This window comes from Carcharhinus amblyrhynchos, chromosome 7, assembly GCF_965287045.1.
Source record: "Carcharhinus amblyrhynchos chromosome 7, sCarAmb.v2.hapA, whole genome shotgun sequence".
Taxonomy (NCBI): domain Eukaryota; kingdom Metazoa; phylum Chordata; class Chondrichthyes; order Carcharhiniformes; family Carcharhinidae; genus Carcharhinus; species Carcharhinus amblyrhynchos.
In genome coordinates, this window is record NC_137330.1 from 86237618 (window position 1) to 86261739 (window position 24122).

Sequence of the window (24122 nt, forward strand, 5' to 3'; positions counted from 1 at the left end):
GTTCCAAAGGAGCATAAATACCAAAATGGATTGGTTGGGACAAATGCCCTGTTTCTATGCAGTATATTCTATGTAATATTGCTGCATGTGCATCAAATTTTGATTTATACTGTTCAGTAAAGTGCTTTGGAAGGTTTATGCCAAGGCCCTAAATAAACAAAAACACATTACTGTGGATACTGGAATCGGAAAAAAAAACAGAAAATGCTGGAAAATCTCAGCAGGTCTTGCAGCATTTGTAGAAAAAAGGATAGTCAACATTTCAACTCATCCAACTCGAAACGTTAGCTCCGTTCTCCCTCCACAGGTGCTCAGACCTGCAGAGACTTTCCAGCATTTTCTGTTTTTGTCCTAAATAAATACATTTGTTGGTGTTGTTTGTAATTACCTTCCGAGACTTAAATTATTTTACGCTTTGCCCCATTGAGGGCACTTGACTTTCAAAGCAAGAAACAGACATTGAATAAACATCCCTGACCTTGGAAATATAGCGTTACAGCGCCACCACTGGCAGGAGCAGGGAGAAGTCTCTCAAAACCAGGTTAAAGTCCAACAGGTTTATTTGAAGGGGCGGGGGCGGGCGCCGTAAACTCCTGGGACAGCGCCACCCGCGGTAGGAATGAGAATCTAGTTATCCTGCGCACGACATCGCCCCCGGTGGTCGGAGTGGGAAGGTTGTGAAGCAGCCGGTGAAGGAGAAGTGCTGCCCTCTGACCCCGATCGCTCAGGAAACAAGATGGAGTCGGGCTGCGTCTGATGGATGTCGGCAGGTTTGTGAGTAGAGATGGAGAGGGGAGAGGGAGAGTAAAGTAGTCGGTGAGATGTGGGTCGGGATGATCCGGTGAATGAGGGCGGGTTGTGGTGGCGGAGAGGCCGCTTCTCTTTTCCCCCGCCTCCCGGTCTGGGAGCAGAGCCGTGCGGCGCATAAGGTTCAAAATGGCTTTTTCTTCCCCTGAGCTTCAGCTTGTCTGTTTAAAAAATGACCAGGATCTGTGCTTTTGCCTGTACACCCGGTGGGGGAAGTAGGCCCCGAGCATCCAATAAGATGCCTGTTGCAAGAAATTTGCTTGCTCTCCAAATAAAATGAGCATTTTACCTTGTGTGTCGGAACGTCGAGTCATTTCCATTTTAATTTCATCTGTGACGGCCCAGGTTTGGGTTTGGTGTCAGTTTAGGAATTGATCATAAATCACCTACTGTTCTATTGGGAACTATAGAGTTGTAGTCCCCAATTTCATGTTCTTCAACAGAATGCTCAATGGCATTGCCAATATATAACGTATTTATTTTTAAGTAAATCGAATTTTATTCGTCAGCCCTGATTGCCCCATATGGATTAATTTGAGACTGAATATGTCATCTTTACCAGTTTAGATTCGGTCTGTTGACGGTAAATGTGATTTTAAAAGAATATGTATAATTCATCGGCTAGCTCATGCCCTTTCGTGAAATGGAAGCCATGAACTTGTTGACGACCTAGAAGTTGCTAAGTAATAAGCCAAAATCTTACCTACAAGCGAAAGCTCGCATCTTAAAAATAAACTTGTGCAGGGACAAATGGGGAGGGAGTAATTGCATCAAAAGTATATCCTTTTCCCTGCCTTGGGTATCTTTATTAAAAGAAAAAGTAAGTTGTGGCATACGTTGCCTTCATCAACACACTTGCTGCATTATGATGTATTAAATAAATACTCTATTTCATCCTTTTTTCCAAGATGTTTTTGCCACTCTTTATTTTACATTAATCTCCTGAATGAGTTGAATTTTGCTATGGTAATTTTGTCCAATAGGTCTATGATTATTCATCTTTTATGTGTTTGTTGGTAAAATAGGAAGCTGAAAATCAGACTGTATGAGAATTTTCTTGAATATTGTGTGCACTCGTTTGCTTACTACAAATTGATTGTCTACTGGAATGATGCCAGATGTGGGTGAAAATACTGGTCTTCAGCACCATGGAAACACAAGCAACATTCTATGTAGAGGAAGCTGTCATCATTATCTGTTAGACCAATAGGAATAACTGCTGCAGGCCAGCAGAAAATAAGATCAACCACTAAAGAACTGATCTGGGCACATCATGATTAGGAGAAAGCAACCTTAAATTACATTCTGGATGAAGAACAGCAGCAGGAGAGGCATTTGTCATTGAGAATCAACATTCTCAGCAATCTCCCTGATAAAGTCAAACTACTGTTCACAACTGCTGGACAAAAATATAGAAGCTGCACTAATATGTGTATGATTATTTCTATTTTGCAGACATTTAATGTTGAAATTCGTTGTGCTACGTAGTATTTATAGGGTTACCCAAATAATAGTGATAAATTTCATGTCAGAATGGCAAAAGTGAGACAGTTTTACATTGAATAATGATAGATGTTAAGAAACATAAATGTGGAGTACAATGTATAAGATGGTTTCTACTAAAATTTGCATGTGGATAAAATTGTGCTGGACTTGTAGACAATTGTTATTGTGTTTGGACAACAGCACTAGGATGTGATGCCACGTACCCATTGTCACTTGCCCAAGTGGCTGTTATTTATATGTGAACATTGCCAGTAAGAAGAATAGACTGTTCAATTGTGGATCATGAGCAAGCTGAATCCTGTTCTCACTCTATCTTTCAAGATAGTCATGTGCATATTAGAAGTGGTCAGATACTCAACCTGGTTGACTAACCCCCATAATCTCATTAGTTTGTGAAGTGTTAGAATATTTGGCTTGGTCTCAGCACTGCCACAGTCTGGACCAAAGTTGAAAAGCCATTTGAAAGCTGAAAATCAGCAAGGCCAATGGAGTAGAAGGAATCCCTGCTGAAATTCTGAAACATGGTGGAGATACCCTCCTGGCATAGCTGCTCAACTACATTCATTATTTGGAAGGAGAGCACATTGCTGGAAAGTCAGGGACACTGTTTGGGATTCTATTCAAGAAGTGAGAAAGCCCAATTACTGTAACTTCAGAGGAATCTCCCTGCTGTTTGCCGTAAGAAAGACCATTAAAAGCATTCTCCTCATCTACGTCCTTCTGGTGGCTGAAGAGCTCCTTCCACCCGAATAGCCGTATATTTTCACAGTAACTTCATTGCAGTGTTAATGTAAGCCTACTTGTGACAGTAAATAAATTTAAACAGAATTGCCCATGTAGGTTTTGCCCATCAAGAGGCAATTCAGCCATGATCTTCACTGTGCAACATCTTCAAAGAGCGGCATCAATAGTGGCCTTTTGTAATCTCCAGAAAAGGTTTGACTCTGTCAGCTGCAAGAACTGATGGAGGGAATAATCTCCTTAAAATTTGGCTGTCTCAGAAATTTGCTCTATACTCCACTTACCCAGTGATGGCATACAAACATTGATCATCACCAATGGGATCATCATAGACCTCATTGAGACTGGGGTCAAACAAAATTGTAACATTGAACCAACTTCCTTCTCCATTTTTCTCGCTGCAATACTGCACCTCACCTTCAGCAAACTACCCACAGGTGTGGAGCTAATCTATGGAGCAGGCAGGAAACTGATCAGCCAACTTCATTCTCAATCCAATTTCATCCCAACCTCCATCATTGAACTTCAGTGTGTGCTCACTCAGAAATTGAGTTCTAAATTTAAACACCAGGGAAAACCAAGGTCCTCTTGCAACCAGCTCCTCCAGCATAACACCTCCATCGACCCATTAATGTTCACATCCTGTAAAACGTGAGCCGTTTACTAGTATCTTGGCAATGAGGGCAGTGGTAGATGATGAACTTATCGTACTGTCATGGAAGCAAGTCATTCTTGATCTTGAGGAACTGCCTAAGAGTAAAATATCAAACTGGAAGAGCTTTTTAAGAAATCAAATAATGAAATGATACATCTTGAATTCCTATGAGGAAGAGAAAATGTTATTGGTATTTACATACATTTCTTCTATATAAAGCCCCATTGGATGGGAATTGAGGTTATATCCTTAGAGGAACAGTGTGTGCTTGTTAAAGCTTACTGGCTGATCTGTCTACTTTTGAGCTGCATTTGCTGAATTTCAGTATGTCGAATTACATTTAAGAGTACTCAATTCAGGATATACGCATTATAAGAGGCCTTGTGGCTCAGTGATAATGCCACTACTGTTACCCCAAATGCTGTGATTTTGAGTTCAGTGCCAAGAAGGGAGTCATGTTGGCCACGGAAGAAGCATTCATAAGCCAGTTTAATGGACTAATAATTTTGAATCTTTCCATCAGTCTCCCCACTATTTGCCCAAAGGGTCAAAAGACTGTGTGGGTGTGAAGATGTGCTTTAAAAATATACTATATCACTGTGCTTTATAGTGCATATGTCAAGTTTAGGTATCATGTTTTAAACAGTTGTGTCTTCAGTTTAATTAATCTTGCAAAAACTAAGCATTTTTCCTATTGTTTATAGAGTTAGTTCTTCCAAAAACATGCCATCCATGTATCTACGTAAAATGATGGCTGTGCAGCAAATCAAACCCTTGGGGGGTGAGTTAGCTTCACATGGTGCACTTTAAGTGATGGCTAATGAGATCAATCTGTGAGAGGCAAAGTCTACCACAAGTTCCACAAATGAAGCGATTTTCTTTTTCATCGTGGGTGGTTGTTTTCAACGTTGGGACCTGTTGCCAAACTGCTGTAACCACTGATCACTATGACGGCACATGTTGGCCCACAGGTGATGTTGCCATTTTTCTGTTCATGACTATTGTCTCTGAGGTGTGCAGTGTCAACTTTTAGAGCCCTCATATCACACTAGCAAGCACCCTTGAAGAGCAGCTTTGGGTGACCTACTGGCCTTCTGGCTTCAGCTGCCTCCATACAGAAAATCTTAGGGCATGCAAACGTCTTCCATTTTGTGATGCCCAAAATATGTTCTTCGTGGAATTGGATGTCCTGTTATAGAGTTAACCGTCAATGGATGATATCTATAAGAAAGACATTTAAGACTTTAGGACATTAAATACTTGGGGAGAGAGTAATTTTAAAGTTTTTAATTATTTAGTCAATGTATTTCTCATTAAAGTATTAATTTTGGCATGATTTTAACATAATTCCATAATAGCGACATGACTTTTTGTTTTCCAAATTTCAAAAGATTTGAATTATTATAATGCACTATTTAACCTTCTGTTACACAATCTTCAAACATAAGGGACAATAGATTACTTTCTATAAAAACTGGAATGATAAATCTGTGCTACAGTTATCTTGTTTATGTGGATTTCTTTTTTAACCTGAAGTATGATGGTACACTATCTAATAGTGTTGGATTGCAGTGATGATAAAACAGGATTCAGACTGATTTACGCTAAGGTTAAGACCCTAAGATGAAAGCAAATTACTGTCGATGCTGGAAACTGACACTAAAACAAAAAGTGTTGGAAAATGTATGCAAGTCTGATAGCATCTTTGGAATCTTTCAAACATAGCACTGGAATATTTGAAGTTTCAGGAATGGCCACAAATACAGTTGGTCTTTTCCAGTTGTAAATTCAACTTTGTCTTCTTTCAATTTAATGGAACTGTGGTGCATCGGGACTGGTAATTTAGTACTGTGAACATTGATTTATAATGGAAAATCACTGAGCAGGTCAAGGTGTAAACAATTGCAAACCCTTTTATAGTCTGTACGCTGCCCCATGTCTCATGTTACACAAATACTTGTGATCAAGTTCTGAAGTCTTACAGCATGTCTCTAGTTAGTTCTGTGGTGGACTGTAAAGGTTAATTCAGCAGTTATTAATCCTTTTTTTTGGTAAAGGGGTTGGGTTTGTTATGCTGTCAAGTTCATTTCTTCCCATGAACCAACTGATGACATTCTTTTCTTCATATTTTAACCAAGCTTGATATGTATCCTGTTTTGACACCACGTTCCTTCCAGCAAGTGAATCTGTCTGTTGTAAGGAAAGATATGGATTCTTCCCTTTGTCCCAAGGTGATGCAGTGCAGCCTGGCATCAAGTCACTTTCTTTATCCCTTTTAGTGAGGCTTAATTGTGGCAAAAAAATGAGATATGGGGATATATTGATTATGGAGGTGATATTATTAAATTCATCTGTCTTGCTTAAGAAATTGAACTGATAATGAAATCACTTACGGATTTACAAATGAAGAGCGTTTTACTGAATTGCTCAATTAGCTAGAAGTTTGAAGATTTGAGAAAGCGGGGAAGATCTCATGGAGACTTACAAAATTCTAACAGGACAAAACAGGATAGATGCAGGGAGGATGTTCCCGAATGTGGAAGAATCCAGAACCAGGGGTCATAATCTGAGGATTCGGGGTAGACCATTTAGGATGGCGATGAGGAGATATTTCTTCACCCAAAGAGTGGAGAGCCTGTGCAATTCATTACCACAGGTAGTAGTTGATGCCAAAACATTGAATGTATTCAAGAGACGGCTGGACATAGCACTTGGGGCAAATAAGATCAAAGGTTATGGGGAGAAAGCAGGATGAGGCTGTTGAGTTGAATGATCAGCCATGATTGTGATGAATGCTCGAGCAGGCTCAAAGGGCCAAATGGCCTCCTCCTGCTCCTGTCTTCTATGTTTCTATATCCCAGGCATTAGATTAACTGCAGCATTTATCTTTATTTACAGAAGTAAAAGCTTCCGAAAAGACTAAAAAGAAAACAGCTAACTTCAAATTGTGTGGATCTATAACAAAACTCGAACCAGGTGTGTTGGAAAATAACTTAATGATTGGCTATCTAGTTTATTTGTTAATACACCTCTTCGGTGTTCCTAAAGTAAGAGAACTTTCCGAGTACGTAATCAAATTATTGTAAAAAGTTCCATTCACAGCACTTACAGAATTATCCTCTTAAGATTATTGAGAGATGAATTTTTCAAGGTTAAATCAGGATTGAATTTCAAAATGAGTATAACCTTTGTCATTTGCTGTGTTGTTATCACTAAACAGGATTGAGTTTATGAATTAACCTTTTTATTTTTTGGAGCAGTGTCTAACTGTTCCAACTGGCTACATTTTGTTTTTTTTATTTCTATTCAGAATTGCATATAAAGAGGTTGTGTGTTTTTATTTGACAATTTCAAACCACTGGAGGAGCAAAGTGCTGCCAAAACTTCCTGAATTGTAATTCAAAGGGGAACGTGGTGAGTGCTGATTGGAACTGGAGCTAGCTTTGTTTCTAAGCTGTCATGCTTGTGTTTTATCATTTCGTAGTGATAGAATAATGAAATTTCAATTTTTTCACCAAATTGGGAAAACCAAAAATCAGGTCTCACCTGTCATTTTTGTGCTGTAATGTTGTTTATTGATATGCTAAACAAGAGCCACACAATTTGTTAATTTGGCCAGTTTGCTGTTATAACTTATTGCAATTCACTTCTGAATTTTTAATTCTCTGTTTAACTTTCTGATATGAACAATTTAATGCACAATACTGAATTTGAATGTTGAGCTCACTTCCCAATTTTGTTGCACCTGAAACCTATTTAGAATGCTAATCATTGTAAGTTTAGTCCCCTTACCTGTTTGTTTTTATTCATTCACGGAATGTGGGCATTGCATAAGCCTCAACATTTGTTGCCCATCCCTATTTACTTACACTTGTGAAGGTTGTGGGGAGATGCTTTCTTAAATCCCTGCAGTTTACATGGTGCAGGTATGCCCACGATAGCTGTTTGGAAGGGTTTCGGGATTTTAACCCAGCAATAAATGTTTCAAATCTGGATGCTGTTTGACTCAGAGGGACTCTTGCAGGTGATGGTATTCCCATGTGCCTGCTGGAGTAAGGGGTAAGCAAACCATTGCCAGAAACCTAAAGTGGAGTGTTATCCTTGAAATTTGTTTACGTATATCATTTGTGAAGATTGGGGGAGTGAAGAAGTATTATAAACCTTTCATTGTTTAATTTTTTTTCTTGATGCTCACATTCCTGTGAGTCTGTTCCTCCATGTGTTCTTAAAAAATGTTACTGTCTTCTGATGTGGAGATGCTGGTGTTGGACTGGGGTAAACACAGTAAGAAGTCTTACAGTACCAGGTTAAAGTCCAACAGGTTTATTTGGTAGCAAACACCACTAGCTTTTGGAGTGCTGCTCCTTTGTCAGGTGAGTGACACCTGATGAAGGAGCAGCGCTCCGAAAGCTGGTGGCGTTTGCTACCAAATAAACCTGTTGGACTTTAACCTGGTATTGTAAGACTTCTTACTGTCTTCTGAACCAGGGTTCCATTTGAGGAGCCAGTCATAATATCAACTGGGATCATAACTTAATGCTGCGTTTTCACTTGTAATTCTATACAGTGCTCATGGCAGAGCAGAATTCCCTTCCTTTCACTTTAATTTGGACTCTAGTTGGGAGAATTTTGTTTTTCTTAGTTTAAAAATAGCAATTCGTACGTGTAGATTCAGAAATTGGTTGTTTGAATAATGCTGGTCACTAAGTTAAGAATGCATTTATTCACTAGGTAATTTATTTTGTAACGATTTTGCCAATCATATTTGAACCTTGGAAGTTTAAAGAGCTAAAAAGGGAGCATATTTGTACCAAATGATGGTTTGTTTCTAGTTATATATTGTATGCTAAGGCTTGGAATATCTTGCTTTGGAACATGAGGGTGTTTTAGATGTCCTTTATATTTGGTATAAACGCTACAGTTGTGTACATTTCCTTTACTTAGGTTTAGATAATACACTTTGATTCTATGAATCTAATGTTACTGTCTAATAGATATCCCTCATGTATGTAGCGAATTGCAGTATAGAGAAGAAATACTTTGGGAACAGAGAGTATCATAACAGCAACGTCTGCATATTCTTATCTTTCCACAAATAATTCCAAGGTCTGATCTCTAGCTGAATAGAAAATAATCTTTGAAAAAAATCACTCAGATTGTACAGTGACCTTGTTCACAATGTCACTGAGACTTTGCCCATGCTCATAATCTCTTTGGCACAATTTATCCAACACCATCTTTGTTCCCAATTTGTTCAGGTCTCAGCCACCCAACTAAGCTCTGTCCTTTGATTTTCAATGGTTTTCTGTCCACTAGAAACTGGCCTGGTCTAGTCATATAAATACTATAACTACAAGAGCAGGTCAGAGACTGGAATTCTGCGGCGAGTAACTCGCCTACTGTCTCCCAAAGCCTATTCACCATCTACAAGATGAAAGAGAATGATGGAATACTCTCCACTTGCTTCCAATGAGTTCAACTCCCAACAACACTCCAGCTTGACATAATCCATGACAGCCTGCTTGAATGTGATCCTATAAACCACCTTTAACATCTACTCCCTCAATCATTGATGCACAGTGACAACCGTGAGTACCATCTACAAGATGCACTGCAGCAACTCATCAGGGCTCCTTCCAAACCTGTGATCTCTACCACCTAGAAGGACATGAGCAGCAGAAGCGTGGGAATGCCATCACATGCAAGTTCGCCTCTAAGCCACGCACCATCCTGACTTAGATGTATATCACTGATTCTTCACTGTTGCTAGATCAAAATCCTGGAACCGCTTTATTAATAGCACTGGGTGTATCCGCACCTGATGTACTGCAATGGTTCGAGAAGGCAGTGCATGACCATCTTCTTGAGAGCACTTATTGCTGGGTAATAAATGCTGGCCTAGCCAGCAACACCCACACCCTGTGAAATAATATATTTAAAAAGTGCATTGAATAGAATTTTGCCCTAATTTACAGCCTGGCTCTTTTGCCCAAATCAAGAATTTTCAAAAGAACTCAAAGCTGGTGCACTTTTGTCTCGATCAAGACTCCATGCACTCATCCTATGGATTTGGAAAGAAAATCTGATTTATAAGTATCTTCAAGAAGAGAGAGAAATCATATTGTGGAAACTATCAAGGTTTTTCCCTCTTGTTCCTAGCTAGGAAAATCTTGGCACGCATTCTCTGGATCGCCTACTTCCTGTGGCTGTGGAAATCCTTTCAGAAACTATTAGCCTTTTGATATTCCAGAGGGACCTCTGACATTGTCCTTCATTGCCAGACAAATCCAAGAACAACATCAGGAACTTAACCACTGAATCCAAGGAAAAATAATGGTTGTAGTTGAGACTTCACTGCAGGAGTTCCTGAGAGTTGTGTCCTAGGCCCAGATGTCTTCAGCTGCTTCAACAATGACCTTCATGGCTCTTTGGAACTAACTTTGCTCCAATCATGGGGTGGATGGAACAGAACCTCAAATGTTGGTCCATCCTCCCGTTACCGTTATCAATGTGGTGAAGGTGAACATACTACCTAAGTTTTTATATCTCTTTCAGTGCATCCTGGTGTTAATCCCCAAATTCTTTTTTCATAGATTTGATTGGCTCAATTCAAACTTAGTCTGGAATAGCAAAAACCCAAGATTGCAGAGGACAGCCTTGCAAAGCGCTAAATGGGAGAAGGGGGCAGGATATGGGATTGCCCAATTTTCTATATTATTGGGCAGCCAGTATGAGAGTGATAGTATGTTGGGTGCAGTGAGAGAGGCAACAGGAGGTTCCTTGTTGGCTGCAGTTATAATCCTCCTCCCCGTGCTCTGTGTTGATATATTCTCTGGTAAATTTTCCCTCCTCCAAGTATACTAGGAGTGCACTTGTCAAGTCAATTCTTAGAATTTGGATGCAAGTTGGACACCTTTTGGTTTCAGGCCTGGTTCCTGGCATCCCCAGTATCAGCTAACCATTTTTTTTCCTCCATTTGTTTTGGATGGTGCCTTCAACATATGGGTCATGCATGAGATCAGAATGTTCTGGGACTTGTATGTGGACCTTGTTTGCGTCATTCCAGCAGGCGGTGGATAAGTTTGCTTTACCTGCAGTGCACTTTTTTAGATATTTGGAACTTTGTGCGGAGGGCCGACCCCCAACTTCTGATGCTCTCACTTCGTGCCCTCATTGACATCATCTTAGTGCCTTCTATTACTATGCACTGTATCATTTCTGTTGATTATTCTCAAATTCTATCCCAACAAAGCTCCCAATGAGTGGTTAAATCTTTATGGGAATGAGATCTGGGGGAGGAATTCTTGGAGGAGTATTGGAACATCGTGCTACATCGAGTACACTCCTCAATATGTGCCAAGCTAGTTGTGATACAATGTAAACTCTTTCACAAAGCATTTCTAACCAGGGTTAGACTCTCAAGAATGTATCCAGACAGAAGCCCCATTTATGAATGGTGCCGACAAGCTCCCGCTACCCTCCTACATATGTGCTGAGCTTGCCCATCACTGTATAATTACTGGACGTCGATATTTGGGACGATTGTGGCAACGCTAGGTTGGGACATAAATGCTGCCTCCCCCCCGTTACCATTACGCTGGAGAAGATGAGGTGCATGCTACAATGGGTCCACTGCTAGATTCTATAAGACCTAGCAACCAGTTATAGAACATAGACCAATACAGTGCAGAACAGGCCCTTCGGCCCACGATGTTGCGCCGACCAGTTAAAAAACAATGACCCTCTAACCTAAACCAAACCCTTTTCATCCATAAACCTATCCACGGATCTCTTAAACGCCCCCAAACTAGGCGCATTTACAACTGCAGCAGGCAGGGCATTCCAATCCCTCACCACCCTCTGGGTAAAGAACCTACCCCTGACATCCGTCCTATAACTACCACCCCTTAATTTAAAGCTATGCCCCCTCGTGCTAGCTTTCTCCATCCGAGGAAAAAGGCTATCACTGTCCACCCTATCCAACCCTCTAATCATCTTATATGTTTCAATAAGGTCCCCTCGCAGCCGCCTTCTTTCTAACAAAAACAACCTCAAATCCCTCAGTCTCTCCTCATAGAACCTCCCCTCCATACCAGGCAACGTCCTGGTAAACCTCCTCTGCACCCTCTCCAAAGCCTCCACATCCCTCCTATAATGTGGGGACCAGAACTGCACACAATACTCCAAGTGCGGCCGCACCAGAGTTTTGTACAGTTGCAACATGACGCTGCGGCTCCTAAATTCAATCCCCCTACCAATAAACGCCAAGACACCGTATGCCTTCCTAACAACCCTATCTACTTGATTCCCAACTTTCAGGGATCTATGTACACATACACCTAGATCCCTCTGTTCATCCACACTATTCAGAGTCCTACCGTTAGCCCTATACTCTACACATCTGTTATTCCTGCCAAAGTGAATCACCTCACACTTTTCCGCATTAAACTCCATCCTCCACCTCTCGGCCCAGCTCTGCAACTTGTCCAAGTCTCCCTGTAGACTAAGACACCCTTCCTCACTATCAACCACACCTCCAACTTTGGTGTCATCAGCAAATTTACTAATCCACCCAGCTATACCCTCATCCAGATCATTTATAAAAATTACAAACAGCAGTGGCCCCAAAACAGATCCTTGAGGCACACCACTCGTAACTGAACTCCATGTCGAATACTTACCATCAACCACCACCCTCTGTCTCCTATCTGCCAGCCAATTCCTAATCCAATTTCCTAAATCACCCTCAATCCCATACATCTGCAATTTCTGCAGAAGGCTTCCATGGCGAACCTTATCAAACGCCTTACTAAAGTCCATATATACCACGTCAACTGCCTTACCCCCATCCACCTCTTTGGTCACTTTCTCAAAAAACTCAATAAGGTTAGTAAGGCACGACCTACCCTCCTGTTCTGCAGTTATAGCTGGGACGCTGCAGTTGGAGCCAGGAGAGTAGATACCCGATGGTCTCAGGACCCTGGGTGCTCCCACAGAACCAACCCCCGCCCCCACCACCATTTTTCGACACGCTCTGGCCCTTTATCTGAGAACACCTCCCCATCCTGCTGAGGTGTGAGGATCAACACAAGAACTTTTTTTCCCCTCTCTCACTCTTCTGTCTTTCACGGTCTCTCTTTCTTCTCTCTGCTTGCTAGTTTATAAACTGGGCTGTTTGGGCACTCAGTTGGTAATCCAGAGGCGTTCTTCTGCAGTTTTGTTTTTACATTATTACTGTCATTGCCGGTGCTCTTGGGCGGGATGGGTACTGGGGGCACCGGGGCGTGTCCTCTGGCCATGCGGTGTCCTGTGCCCAGTCGCGTTGGAATGTACACGCGAGCACTGTGTGGACCTGTGTTTGTTTGCTATGTAAAATATGAATTTTCAATAAATATATAAAAACAATGACCTTCACTCCATTATAAAGTCAGAAGTGGGGTGTACACTGATTGCAGCAATGTTCATCATCATTTGCAACTCCTCCAGATACTGAAGCAGTTGTGTCCATATGCAACAAGATCTGGACAACATTTGGGCTTGGTCCGACAAGTTGCAAGTAACGTAATTGTTTGTGTGATGTAAATGCCAGGCAATGACCATCTCCCCATGACATTAAGTGGCATTACTAAAGCTGAATCCCCCACTATCAAACATCAACATCCCATGGGTTATCATTGATCAGAAACTGGACTAGCCATATAAATACTCTGGCTACTAAATCAAGTCTGAGGCTAGGAATTCTGAAGCGAGTATTTCCTTTGACTCCCCAAAACCTGTTCAACAGACACAAGTGGGGATTGTGATGGAATACTCTCCACTTGCCTGGATGAGCACACTTCCTTCAAGAAGCTGGACACCATCCAGGACAAAGCAGCCTGCTTGGTTGGCAGCCGTCCATTATCTTCAACATTCATTCTCTCTACCACTGATGGATAGTGGCAGCACCTTCTAAACCTGTGACATTTGCCACCTATAAGAGCAAGGTCAGCAAGTGCACAGGCACATCACCTTCAAGGTCCCCTCCAAACCACATACCATGCTGATTTGAACTGTTCTTTCAGTGTTGTTGGGTCAATATCCTGGAGCGCCCTAACACACTACCACCTTAAGAACAATTAGGGAGGGGCTATAAATGTTGTCTGGTCAGTGATACCCACATTCCATCAACAAATAAAAAGTAAATTGGTTATGGTTTTTAATTAAAATTGTTTTTAATGAAGAGAGATGTAATTACACTTTGGTAGCTGCATTACACATTGTGTCATTATCCAGTCTTAGAAACAGGGTCTGAGTTAGTTTGGCTAATTTATATAGGTTTTGGCTCTGGACTCCTCCTCATTATAAATCAACCTCCTTTCCAGGATCTGCATGCAGTACTGAGGCGTAAACCATAGAAAATTACTGCTCAGAAACAGGTCTTCTGGCCCTTCTTGTCTGTGCCGAACCATTTTTTGCCTAGTCCCACTGACCTGCACTTGGGCCATATCCCTCCACACCCCTCTCATCCATAAACCCATCCAAGTTTTTCTTAAATGTTAAAAGTGACCCCGCATTTATCACTTTATCCGGCAGCTCATGCCACACTCCCACCACCCTGTGTGAAGAAGCCCCCTCCCACTAATATTCCCTTTAAACTTTTCTCCTTTCACCCTTAATCCATGCCCTCCTGGTTTTTTTTTCTCTCCTAGCCTCAGTGTAAAAAGCCTGCTTTGTATTCACTCTGTCTATACCCATCAAAATCTTATGCACCTCTATCAAATCTCCCCTCATTCTCCTATGCTGCAGGGAATAAAGTCCTAATCTATTCAATCTGTCTCTGTAACTCAGCTTCTCAAGTCCCAGCAACATCCTTGTGAACCTTCCCTGCACTCTCTCAACCTTATTTACATCCTTCCTGTAACTAGGTGACCAGAACTGTACACAATACTCTAAATTCGGCCTCACCAATACAACCTAACCATAACACTCCAACTTTTATACTCGATACTCCGATTTATAAAGGCCAGTGTACCAAAAGCACTCTTTATGACCCTATCCATCTGTGATGTCACTTTTAGGGAATTCTGTACCTGTATTCCCAGATCCCTCTGTGCATCTGCACTCTTCAGAGTCCTACCATTTAGCCTGTATGTTCTACTTTGGTTTGTCCTTCCAAAGTGCAATACCTCACACTTGTCTGCGTTAAATCCCGTTTGCCATTTTTCAGTCCATTTTTCTAGCTGGTCTAAGTCCCTGTGCAAGCTTTGAAAACCTTCCTCACTGTCCACTACACCTCCAGTCTTTGTATCGTCAGCAAATTTGCTGATTCAATTTACCACATTATCATCCAGATCATTGATACAGATGACAAACAACAATGGACCCAACACCGATCCCTGTGGCAGACCGCTAGTCACAGGCCGCCACTCAGAGAAGCAATCCTCCACAACCACTCTGTGGCTTCTTCCATTTGAGCCAGTGTCTAATCCAATTTACTACCTCCCCATGTATACCTACCGACTGGACCTTCCTAACTAACCTCCCATGAGGGACCTTGTCAAGGGCCTTGCTGAAATTCAGCTAGACAACATCCACTGCCTTCCCTTCATCCACTTTCCTGGTAACCACCTCAAAAATCTCTAATAGATTGGTCAAACATGACCTACCACGCACAAAGCCATGTTGTAGATCCTATGCCTTATCACACCTTCTAATAACTTGCCCACCACCGACGTCAAACTTACTGGTCTATAATTTCCCAGATTTCTTTTGGAACCTTTTTTAAACAATGGAACAACATGAGCCACCCTCCAATCATCTGGCACCTCCCCTGTAAATACTGACATTTTAAATATGTCTGTCAGGGCACCTACAAGTTCAACACTAGCCTCCCTCAAGGTCCATGGGAATACCCTGTCCGGGCTTGGGGATTTATCCACTCTGTTTTGCCTCAAGACGTGATGTGGAGGTGCCGGCGTTGGACTGGGGTAAACACAGTAAGAAGCCTGACAGCACCAGGTTTAAGTCCAACTGATTTATTTAAATCAAGACAGCCAGCACCTTCTCCCCTTTAATCTGTAAAGGTTCCATGACTTCCCTACCTGTTTGCCCTATTTCCGTAGACTCCATGCCCGTTTCCTCAGTAAATACGGATGCAAAAAACCCATTTAGTATCTCCCCCATCTGTTTTGGTCTTCAAGAGGACCAATTTTATCCCTCACTATCCTTTTGCTCCTTACATACCTATAGAAGCTCTTTGGAGTTTCCTTCACTCTGTCTGCCAAAGCAACCTCATGTCTTTTAGCCCTCCTGATTTCCCTCTTAAGTAGCTTCTTGCACGTTTTATACTCCTCGACATCTGATCTGTTCCTTGCTGCCTGTTCATTTCATACAACTCTCTCTTCCTCTTAATCAGTGTTACAATCTCTGTCAAGAACCAAGGTTCCTTATTCCTATTTACTTTGCCTTTAGTCCTGACAGGAACGTACAAACTCTGCACTCTCAAAATTTCTCCTTTTAAAGGCCTCCCACTTTCCATTTACAGCCTTACCAGAGAACAGCCTGTACCAATCCACACTTCCCAGATTCCTTCTCATTTCATCAAATATGGCCTTTTTCCAGTTCAGAACCTCAAACCGAGGACCAGATCTATCCTTATCCATGATCAGGTTGAAACTAATGGCATTATGATCACTGGATCCCTCACACTCACATCCATCACCTGCCCTAACTCATTTTCCAATAGGAGATCCAATATCGCATCCTCTCTAGTTGGCACTTCTATATACTGATATAGCGTATTCTCCTGAACACATTTTACAAACTCTAAACCTTTAACAGTATGTGACCCCCAATCTATATGTAGAAAATTAAAATCACCTACTATCACAACTTTGTGTTTCTTGCAGTTGTCAGCTATCTCTCTGCTGATTTGCTCCGCCAATTCTCACTGACTATTGGGTGGTCTATAATACAACCTCATTAATGTGGTTATACCTCTTCTGTTTCTCAGCTCCACCCATAGGGCCTCTGTACACAAGCTCCCTAATCTATCCTGCCTGAGTACCGGTGTAATGTTTTTTCTGACCAACAATGCTACCAACACCCGCCCCCCCGCCCGCCTGCAAAACCACCACCACACACTCACACACACCCTTCATCCCTCTGCCTCAATCACACCTGAAACATTGGAACCCTGGAACATTGAGCTGCCCGTCCTGCCCCTCCTGTAGCCAAGTTTCACTAATGGCTGTAATGTCATATTTCCACTTGTCAAACCATGCCTTCAGCTCATCTGCCTTCCCCACAGTACTCCTGGCATTGAAGTAGACACACCTCAAAAGATTATTTCCACCCATCCATTTGTGATGTTGCCTGAACTAAGCTGCCTTTTTACCCCCGCTTCACTATCTGCTCTGGCACCCTGGTTCTCATTCCCCTGCAAATCTAGTTTAAATGCTCCCCAATAACACTAGCAAACCTCCCTGCAAGTATATTGGTCCCCTTGTAGTTTAGGTGTAACCCATCTCTCTTGTATAGGTCTCTTGTGTACCTATAGGCCCCAGAAGAGGTCCCAATGATCCAAGAATCAGAAACCCTGCCCCCTACACCAGTTCCTCAGCCACATGTTCACCTGCCCAAGCATCCTACTCTTCCCCTCACTGGCACGTAGTACAGGTAGCAATCCTGAGATTACTACCCTCGGGGTCCTGCTTTTTAACTTCCTTCCAAGCTCTCTATACTCTCTCTTTAGGACCTCATTGTTCCTACCTATGTCGTTGGTACCGATGTGTACCATGACATCTGGCTGATCACCTTCCCACTTTAGAACGCTGTGCATGCGATTGGAGACATTCCTGACCTTGGCACCCGGGAGGCAACAAACCATGTGGGAGTCTTTGTCCTGACCACAGAACCTCCTGTACGTACCTCTGACCATTGAGTCCCCACTGTTACTACTGTTGAAGTTGCAGTCTTTTAGTTGAAACTGAAGTTTCATCAGCCTGTACCAGACTAGCGGTCTTTCTTTAACTAACTCCACTGAAGAATAGCAAGGTTTACCGGTCATTCACTTAATTGCTGATTTTCAAAGTGTTGAAATTAGCTGCTGTATTACCTATCTGACAGTAGTGAGTACTTTTCGTTAGTTTGACCTTTCTGTCAATGATGTCCCAAGAAATCTGATAGAAACAAAAATACAATAATATCATTATACCCAGGCATTATGCTCTGGCTGATGATGTAAAACTAAAACTATTTTAAAATGGTAGGTGCTGCAACCTAAAATTGATGGGTCCTTTCTAATCTGCAGGATCCCTTGAGCAAATAGCGGTTAAATCCTGAAAACTTGGGCTGTGCTTGCTCATATCAATTAGATTTTCTCGTCTTAAAGGAATAGGTAAGTTGAAAAGCAGCTCCAACTCAACAGCAGTCATAAAACATTTATTGCTTGTGATTGGAGATCCATTATCCTTGCCTGGTTCTCTCTTATTAACCAGAGAATCTGCTACAAAGGCTTTATCAATAGATTTGCCCTACTCTTTTTATAAATATATTACTCTGAAACGAGTAATATATTTATGTATATATAAAGAGTAATATGTTATGTCTGAATGGGAGGGTAACATTTTTCACTGTACCTTATCTCAAACCTCTGCTTCTGGAGTGGAACCAATATGGAAACTGGAGAGAACTAGACGAAGGCTTGTTTTTGTGCTGCCTGCTTCAATCAGCCCATCCCTCAGAACTGTAACTTTTCAGAATGAACTTCCTAATTACCTGGAATGGTTTCAGATTACATCTGTGGGAGACAGTCACCCACTATATAAATGAGATTTTTAAAATTTAATTGCTGACACTGTTTTTTTCAGTGAAATTTTTTCTGTGAAAAACAGAGGAAAGGTCAGGAAATGAAAAATATCTTGCAACTCATCTAAGGAATACATGAGGTACAGTCATGTTTAGAACTCTTCTGCCCAGCAGCTGAAGAGTAACGTCCCTTCTCTTGCTCAAAAACTACAAAAAAAGGAAATTAAATAAAAAAAAAACAAAAATGGAGGTAAACATGAGCAAATTATGCCATGATTTAATGCTGTGGAAATGTTGATGTTGAAAGTGTCATCAAAAGTGTATCAGTCAGATGTGGTTGGAAGTGCATACTATGCATGCAAGTCATTTAATATCACCCAATATGAGTCTTAAATTAACATTGCTTAAACATGTCATAATATAAAATAAATTGAGCTGCCCATCCAATGGGATTATTGCAAAAACTATTTTAAAAGAGATTCCGAGCTCATGTCAAAGGTAAGCTATAAAATATAAGATGTCTCTTTTTCAGGTTCTGCTCTTTTTAAAAAGGTGACACTTGAAGATCAGAATGGTTCGGTCAAACTCTCGATCTCATTCATCGAGATCAAGGTCTCGTTCTCGCTCCAGCTCTAGGTCAAGATCTCACTCTAGATCACGTTCCAGGAAAAAGAGATATAGGTAATGGTTTTGGATGCTGTTTACTCTTTGATGCAAAATCATAGTATCTTAATTCTGAAGTAACTTGTTACATTTTTTAAAAAAAATTCTAGTTTGTATATACATAAGATCAATGTTTTATTCCAAACTTGGGTTACTTGTTAGAAATTGATCAGAACTGTTGGGCACAAAAATTTGAGGAGCTTGGCTTAAATAAAATATGTGCTTTTACAGTGTGGATACTGGGGATAGAATTGCTCAGGATCAACATCAAATACTCTTTAAATCTGATATTGTACAGCCTGATGCAATTAAAATTTCCATCTATTCTGTCTAACAATGTACAGTATGTCCAGAAGAATATTGGCTACTGAAACATTTTACTTGCACCACAATGATGGAAGGATAGTCACTAATTGCTCTTAAAAGCAAGGTGCATAAATATTCAGAACAGTTGAAATTTTAATATAGGGAAAAGGCAGGACCGTAAGATTTAAAAACAGATTGCTCTTTTCAGGGAGCTAGCATTGGCATAAGGGACAAATAGCTGTGTTGTAAAATCTATGATTCTACCAATTTTTACTGTAAATGCAAATGAATCTGTTAATCAGTGGTTAGTTTTGTGCTTGGGATTCAGACTCCCCAAAAAAACTATGCTGAGACTGATTTCTGTACGATGCTTCAGTCTCATCTGATGAGAGTGGATTCAAACCCATGTCCCAAAAGTGAAAGTCTTGACTCCTGTCACAAGGTAACTTTTTGAAATTTCACTTCACACAAACTGTTCTTTTAAGTATAATTATTTCTTAACATTGCATTTTTTTAGTGTTTGATTTTCTTTCCTCTGATCTGTGAATATTATAATAGAATCCCTACAGTGCAGAAGGACACTGTTTGGCCTATCAAGCCTGCAACAAAAATTATCCCACCTAGGCCCTATCCCTGTAGCCCCACGTATTTACCTTGCTAATCTCCCTGACAATAAGGGGCAATTTAGCATGGCGACTCCTGGCACTAAGGGGCAATTTAGCATGACCAGTCAACCTAACCTGCACATCTTTGACTATTTCGAATATTTTCTAGGATTTGCAAAATAGAAATGTAACAATGTCAGAATCCAAACATTTAAATAGTAATTAAAAATATTCTGTTTGGTTAAGCACAGAAGTAGTATTTTGATGTTTTTAATATTTGCTTCGTATTCAAAGCATCCAGGTTTTTGCACTGTTAGCTTTAGGTCAGAGGCATGTGCTGTAATAAGTAGTTTTACTAACTTTGAATCTATGGGGCATCTGCAGGGAAATGTCCATTATATTAGTTTTTGTTATTTGTATGAATGTGACTAGTGTAGCATTCTTTATGTTACATTTACCACTTCTCTTAAATCATTGAAGTTAATTCTCACCTAACTTTTTTATTAAGTTGAAGTATTACACAAGTGTGTTCATTGATTACATTTATGACTAAATTTGCACTCTGATTCAGCGATGGAATTAAAAAAGCTCCATTAACGATTCCAACAAAGAATGTAACTTCACAGATTGTACAATTCTATATGCAGTTTATAATTTCCAGGATTGAAGGATAAATAGCACAGCGACTTCTGTTAAATGTTTGAAGCATTTTTTTAATATAGTCAGTACTTTGCAAAGTATAACCATGTCTGACCTTCAGTCATTATTTTCAAGACATTTTATCCAATAGTAATATGAAAGGGCAAGAATAATAATGAGCATACTAGAAGGGAGCATTTGGTAGAATGAAAAGCCTCTAGCCGGGTGAGGTTTGTACTTTTGGGCTTGCCTTTGAAAGTGCGCAGAAAAATTTTAAGCATGTGGAAACATGGAAATTTTGTTGGTATGTTTGCTCAGGATGAAAAATTGGTTCAATTTCTGTGACAAATCAAATAACATGGGTCTTGATCAGCTGTCTTTCCTCTGTCTCTTTTTTCCCAGAAGTTGGATTTTGGGGATTGAGTGGGTTGAGTAGAATTCATCATAAAGACAAAAATAGGCTTGCATTTATATAGCACCTTTATACCATCTTAAAGAGCTTCATTTCAGTGAATCACTTTTTGAAGTGCGGTGACTTGTATAGGCAGATACAGCACTTTTTTTTGTGCATGAAGTCCTGGAAACTGCAGTGAGGTGAATGGTAGTTAATCTGAGGGGGTAAATTATTATGTAGTCTGTGGAATCAATGAACCTGATGTGTTGAAAACTATAGGTTAATAAAGTCAAATATACTGTTTAATTAAAAATCTTATAATATATCTGTTTTTGAATCTGTTAATTTTTCAGCATTTTAGTCTTTAGGACCTTTTCAGGTGCTTGGTAGCATGTTGAAAGGATGCTTACCTGAATTTTTAGAGTGGTTTAGCTGCTGTTCAGCAAATTTCTCTAGTAAACTGGTTAAAACTTCCTCTGTTTCCGTGATCTTTATTTTTTGCAGCTTTTAGTTGAGTTAAATGGGGAGGTATTTTTTAAACTCTTGGAGTTTGAATTTTTGTAAGTTGAGCAATATACTATAATGGAAAATTTGTGTTGTATAATTGACATTGCTTTTTATGACCTGGACTTCACATGGAATAAATCATGCTTTATGTTGTGACACCCTTTTCTGTGGATTCTTTCAGTTCTAGATCTCGTTCCAGATCCTACTCTCGGTCTCGCAGTAGAGATCGTAACTATTCAAGAGATTATCGAGATTATCGTGGTAACAGAGGAATGAGACGTCCGTATGGCTATCGTGGAAGAGGGAGAGGATATTATCAAGGAGGACCACGATATTATCGAGGAGGCTACAGGCTTAACTGGCAGAATCGAAGGCAGTCTCGTAGTCCACGACGAGGTCGTTCTAGGTCAAGAACACCAAAACGTAGATCGATATCTCAACGCTCTAGGAGTCGATCTCGACAATCTCATCGATCTTCCTCTGCTCGGTCACGTGGCTCATCGTCTTCCCGTTCTTCATCTCGCCACAGCCGATCTCCAGTGACTTCAAAACGACGGAGGTCCCTGGACAAACGTATAAAGAAAACTGAGGGAACAGTTTCCCAGGATGAGCCTGGAAAGATCAAACCACCAGAAAAAGATGTAAAATGTGAATCTGAATCTACGAAGGTGCATAGTGAGTTTCGTAAAACTCCTCCAATTCGAGGTGAAAGCTGGGCAGGGCTTTCAACCTACAATGACAATAGTCCAAGATCTCATCACAGTCTATCTTCACTTCCCAGTCCAACCAGCCTCAGCCCAACACGTTCTGTTCCTTCCCATCATAGTTTGTTGCAGGCTGCACAACCTCGACTGAGCACATCACAGACCAGTCCACCGTCCTCCAGTTTGCAACACAGTCCTGAACAGCACAGCTCCTCTGGGCATAGCGCATCACAATACAGCCCTTCTCAATGTAGCCCTTTACGCAAAAGCCCTATGAAAAAAAGCCCTACAAAAGTTGTTTCAGTTCAACACAGTATTCCAAGGGAAGAAACTCGACTGAAACTGTCTGCCTTTTCTGGTGATACTGTGGATCAAGAGCTCCCTAAAGCCAAGTACCTGAAAAGGTAAGTGTGATAGTAACATTGCTTTCTGAAGGCAATTTTTATAAGAACATATAAGAAATAGGAGCAGGAGTAGGCCATCTAGCCCTTCGAACCTGCCCCGCCATTCAATAAGATCTTGGCTGATCTGAAGTGGATCAGTTCCACTTTCCCGCTTTCTCCCCATAACCCTTAATTCCCCTGTCCGTCAAAAACCTATCAACCCGTGACTTAAGTATATTTAGCGAGGTAGCCTCCACCACTTCAACAGGCAGAGAATTCCAGAGATTCACCACCCTTTGAGTGAAGAAGTTTCTCTTCAACTCTGATCTAAACTGCCCCCCCCCCCAAAATCTTGAGGTTGTGCCCTCTAGTCCTGCTATCCTTTCTAAGCGGGAAGAATCTCTCTACCTCTACCCTATCCACCCTCTTCATTATCATATACGTCTCTATAAGATCCCCCCTCATCCTTCTAAACTCCAACGAGTACAGACCTAGTCTATTTTAGTCTCTCTTCATAGTCCAACTCCGTCATCTCCGGTATCAGCCTAGTGCACCTCCTCTGCACTCCCTCCAAGGCCAATATATCCTTGCGCAAGTGCGGCGACCAAAACTGCGCACAATACTCCAGCTGCGGCCTCGCCAGTACCCTGTACAGTTGCAGCAAGACCTCCCTACTTTTATATTCTATCCCCCTCGTTATAAAGGCCAACATTCCATTCTCCTTCTTGATCACCTGCAGACTGGGTTTTTGCGACTCGTGCACAAGGACCCCTAGGTCCCTCTGCACCGTAGCATGCTGCAGCTTTTCGCCTTTTAAATGATAATTTTTGTCCTCAGCAGTAGTTAGTATTGAAATAATTGCTTGAGAAGCAAACAACTATATATAAATTCTTATGCCATCAGTTTTCCTCCTCCCCACCCTACTCCAACACCATGCACCAACCCATTCCTTAGCCCTACTACACAAATTAAGTTCACCTTTATTTTTTGCTGCTTTTATTTTTCTCAATCAACCACTCCTCTTCTGCTTTGTTTTCAGAGGGCAGCCCCAGTTCCACCATTAATGGAGAAAATACCACTCAATGTTATATAGTTTTGGAGTTGAGAGTAGGTGCTCAGGTTCCCTCCCTAAACCCATGCATATTGGAAGCATGAAAAGAGACACTTTGGAGCAGTCAGCTGGAAGGGAAACCTTTGTTTGGCTGTTACCCCATTGGAAGAGAGATTGGCACCTTGCCCCATGAGAGAGAGCTGGCACCTCACCTAACTGTACCCTGGAGAGAGAGAGTCGACACATTGTCTGACTATTCCCCAAAGAGAGAGTGTCTGTGCATTGCCTAATCATGCCCCAGGGAAAGAAAGAATTGGCATGTTACCTGATTGTTCCCCAAAGTGAGAGTGGTTGGTACTTCACTTAACCATCCC

The 24122-nt window shown here is 41.1% G+C and overlaps 1 protein-coding gene across 8 annotated transcripts in view; it reads left to right on the forward strand.

The window, feature by feature from the left end:
* The first annotated feature begins 666 nt into the window (after window positions 1–666).
* LOC145345103 (bcl-2-associated transcription factor 1-like) overlaps window positions 667–24122 on the forward strand; it is a 57073-nt gene continuing 33617 nt past the window's right edge. For 3 of the 8 annotated variants that reach the window (XM_080192708.1, XM_080192715.1, XM_080192716.1), the window contains exons 1-4: window positions 667–770; window positions 6608–6685; window positions 19029–19177; window positions 21792–22718. In XM_080192708.1, the coding sequence (XP_080048834.1) occupies window positions 19068–19177; window positions 21792–22718 (1037 nt within the window). In that variant the 5' untranslated portion in view covers window positions 667–770; window positions 6608–6685; window positions 19029–19067. Of the gene's footprint in view, window positions 775–6607; window positions 6686–7019; window positions 7124–17999; window positions 18087–19028; window positions 19178–21791; window positions 22719–24122 lie in introns of all 8 variants that reach the window. The other 5 variants (XM_080192709.1, XM_080192711.1, XM_080192710.1 and 2 more) reach the window with 5 other exon arrangements.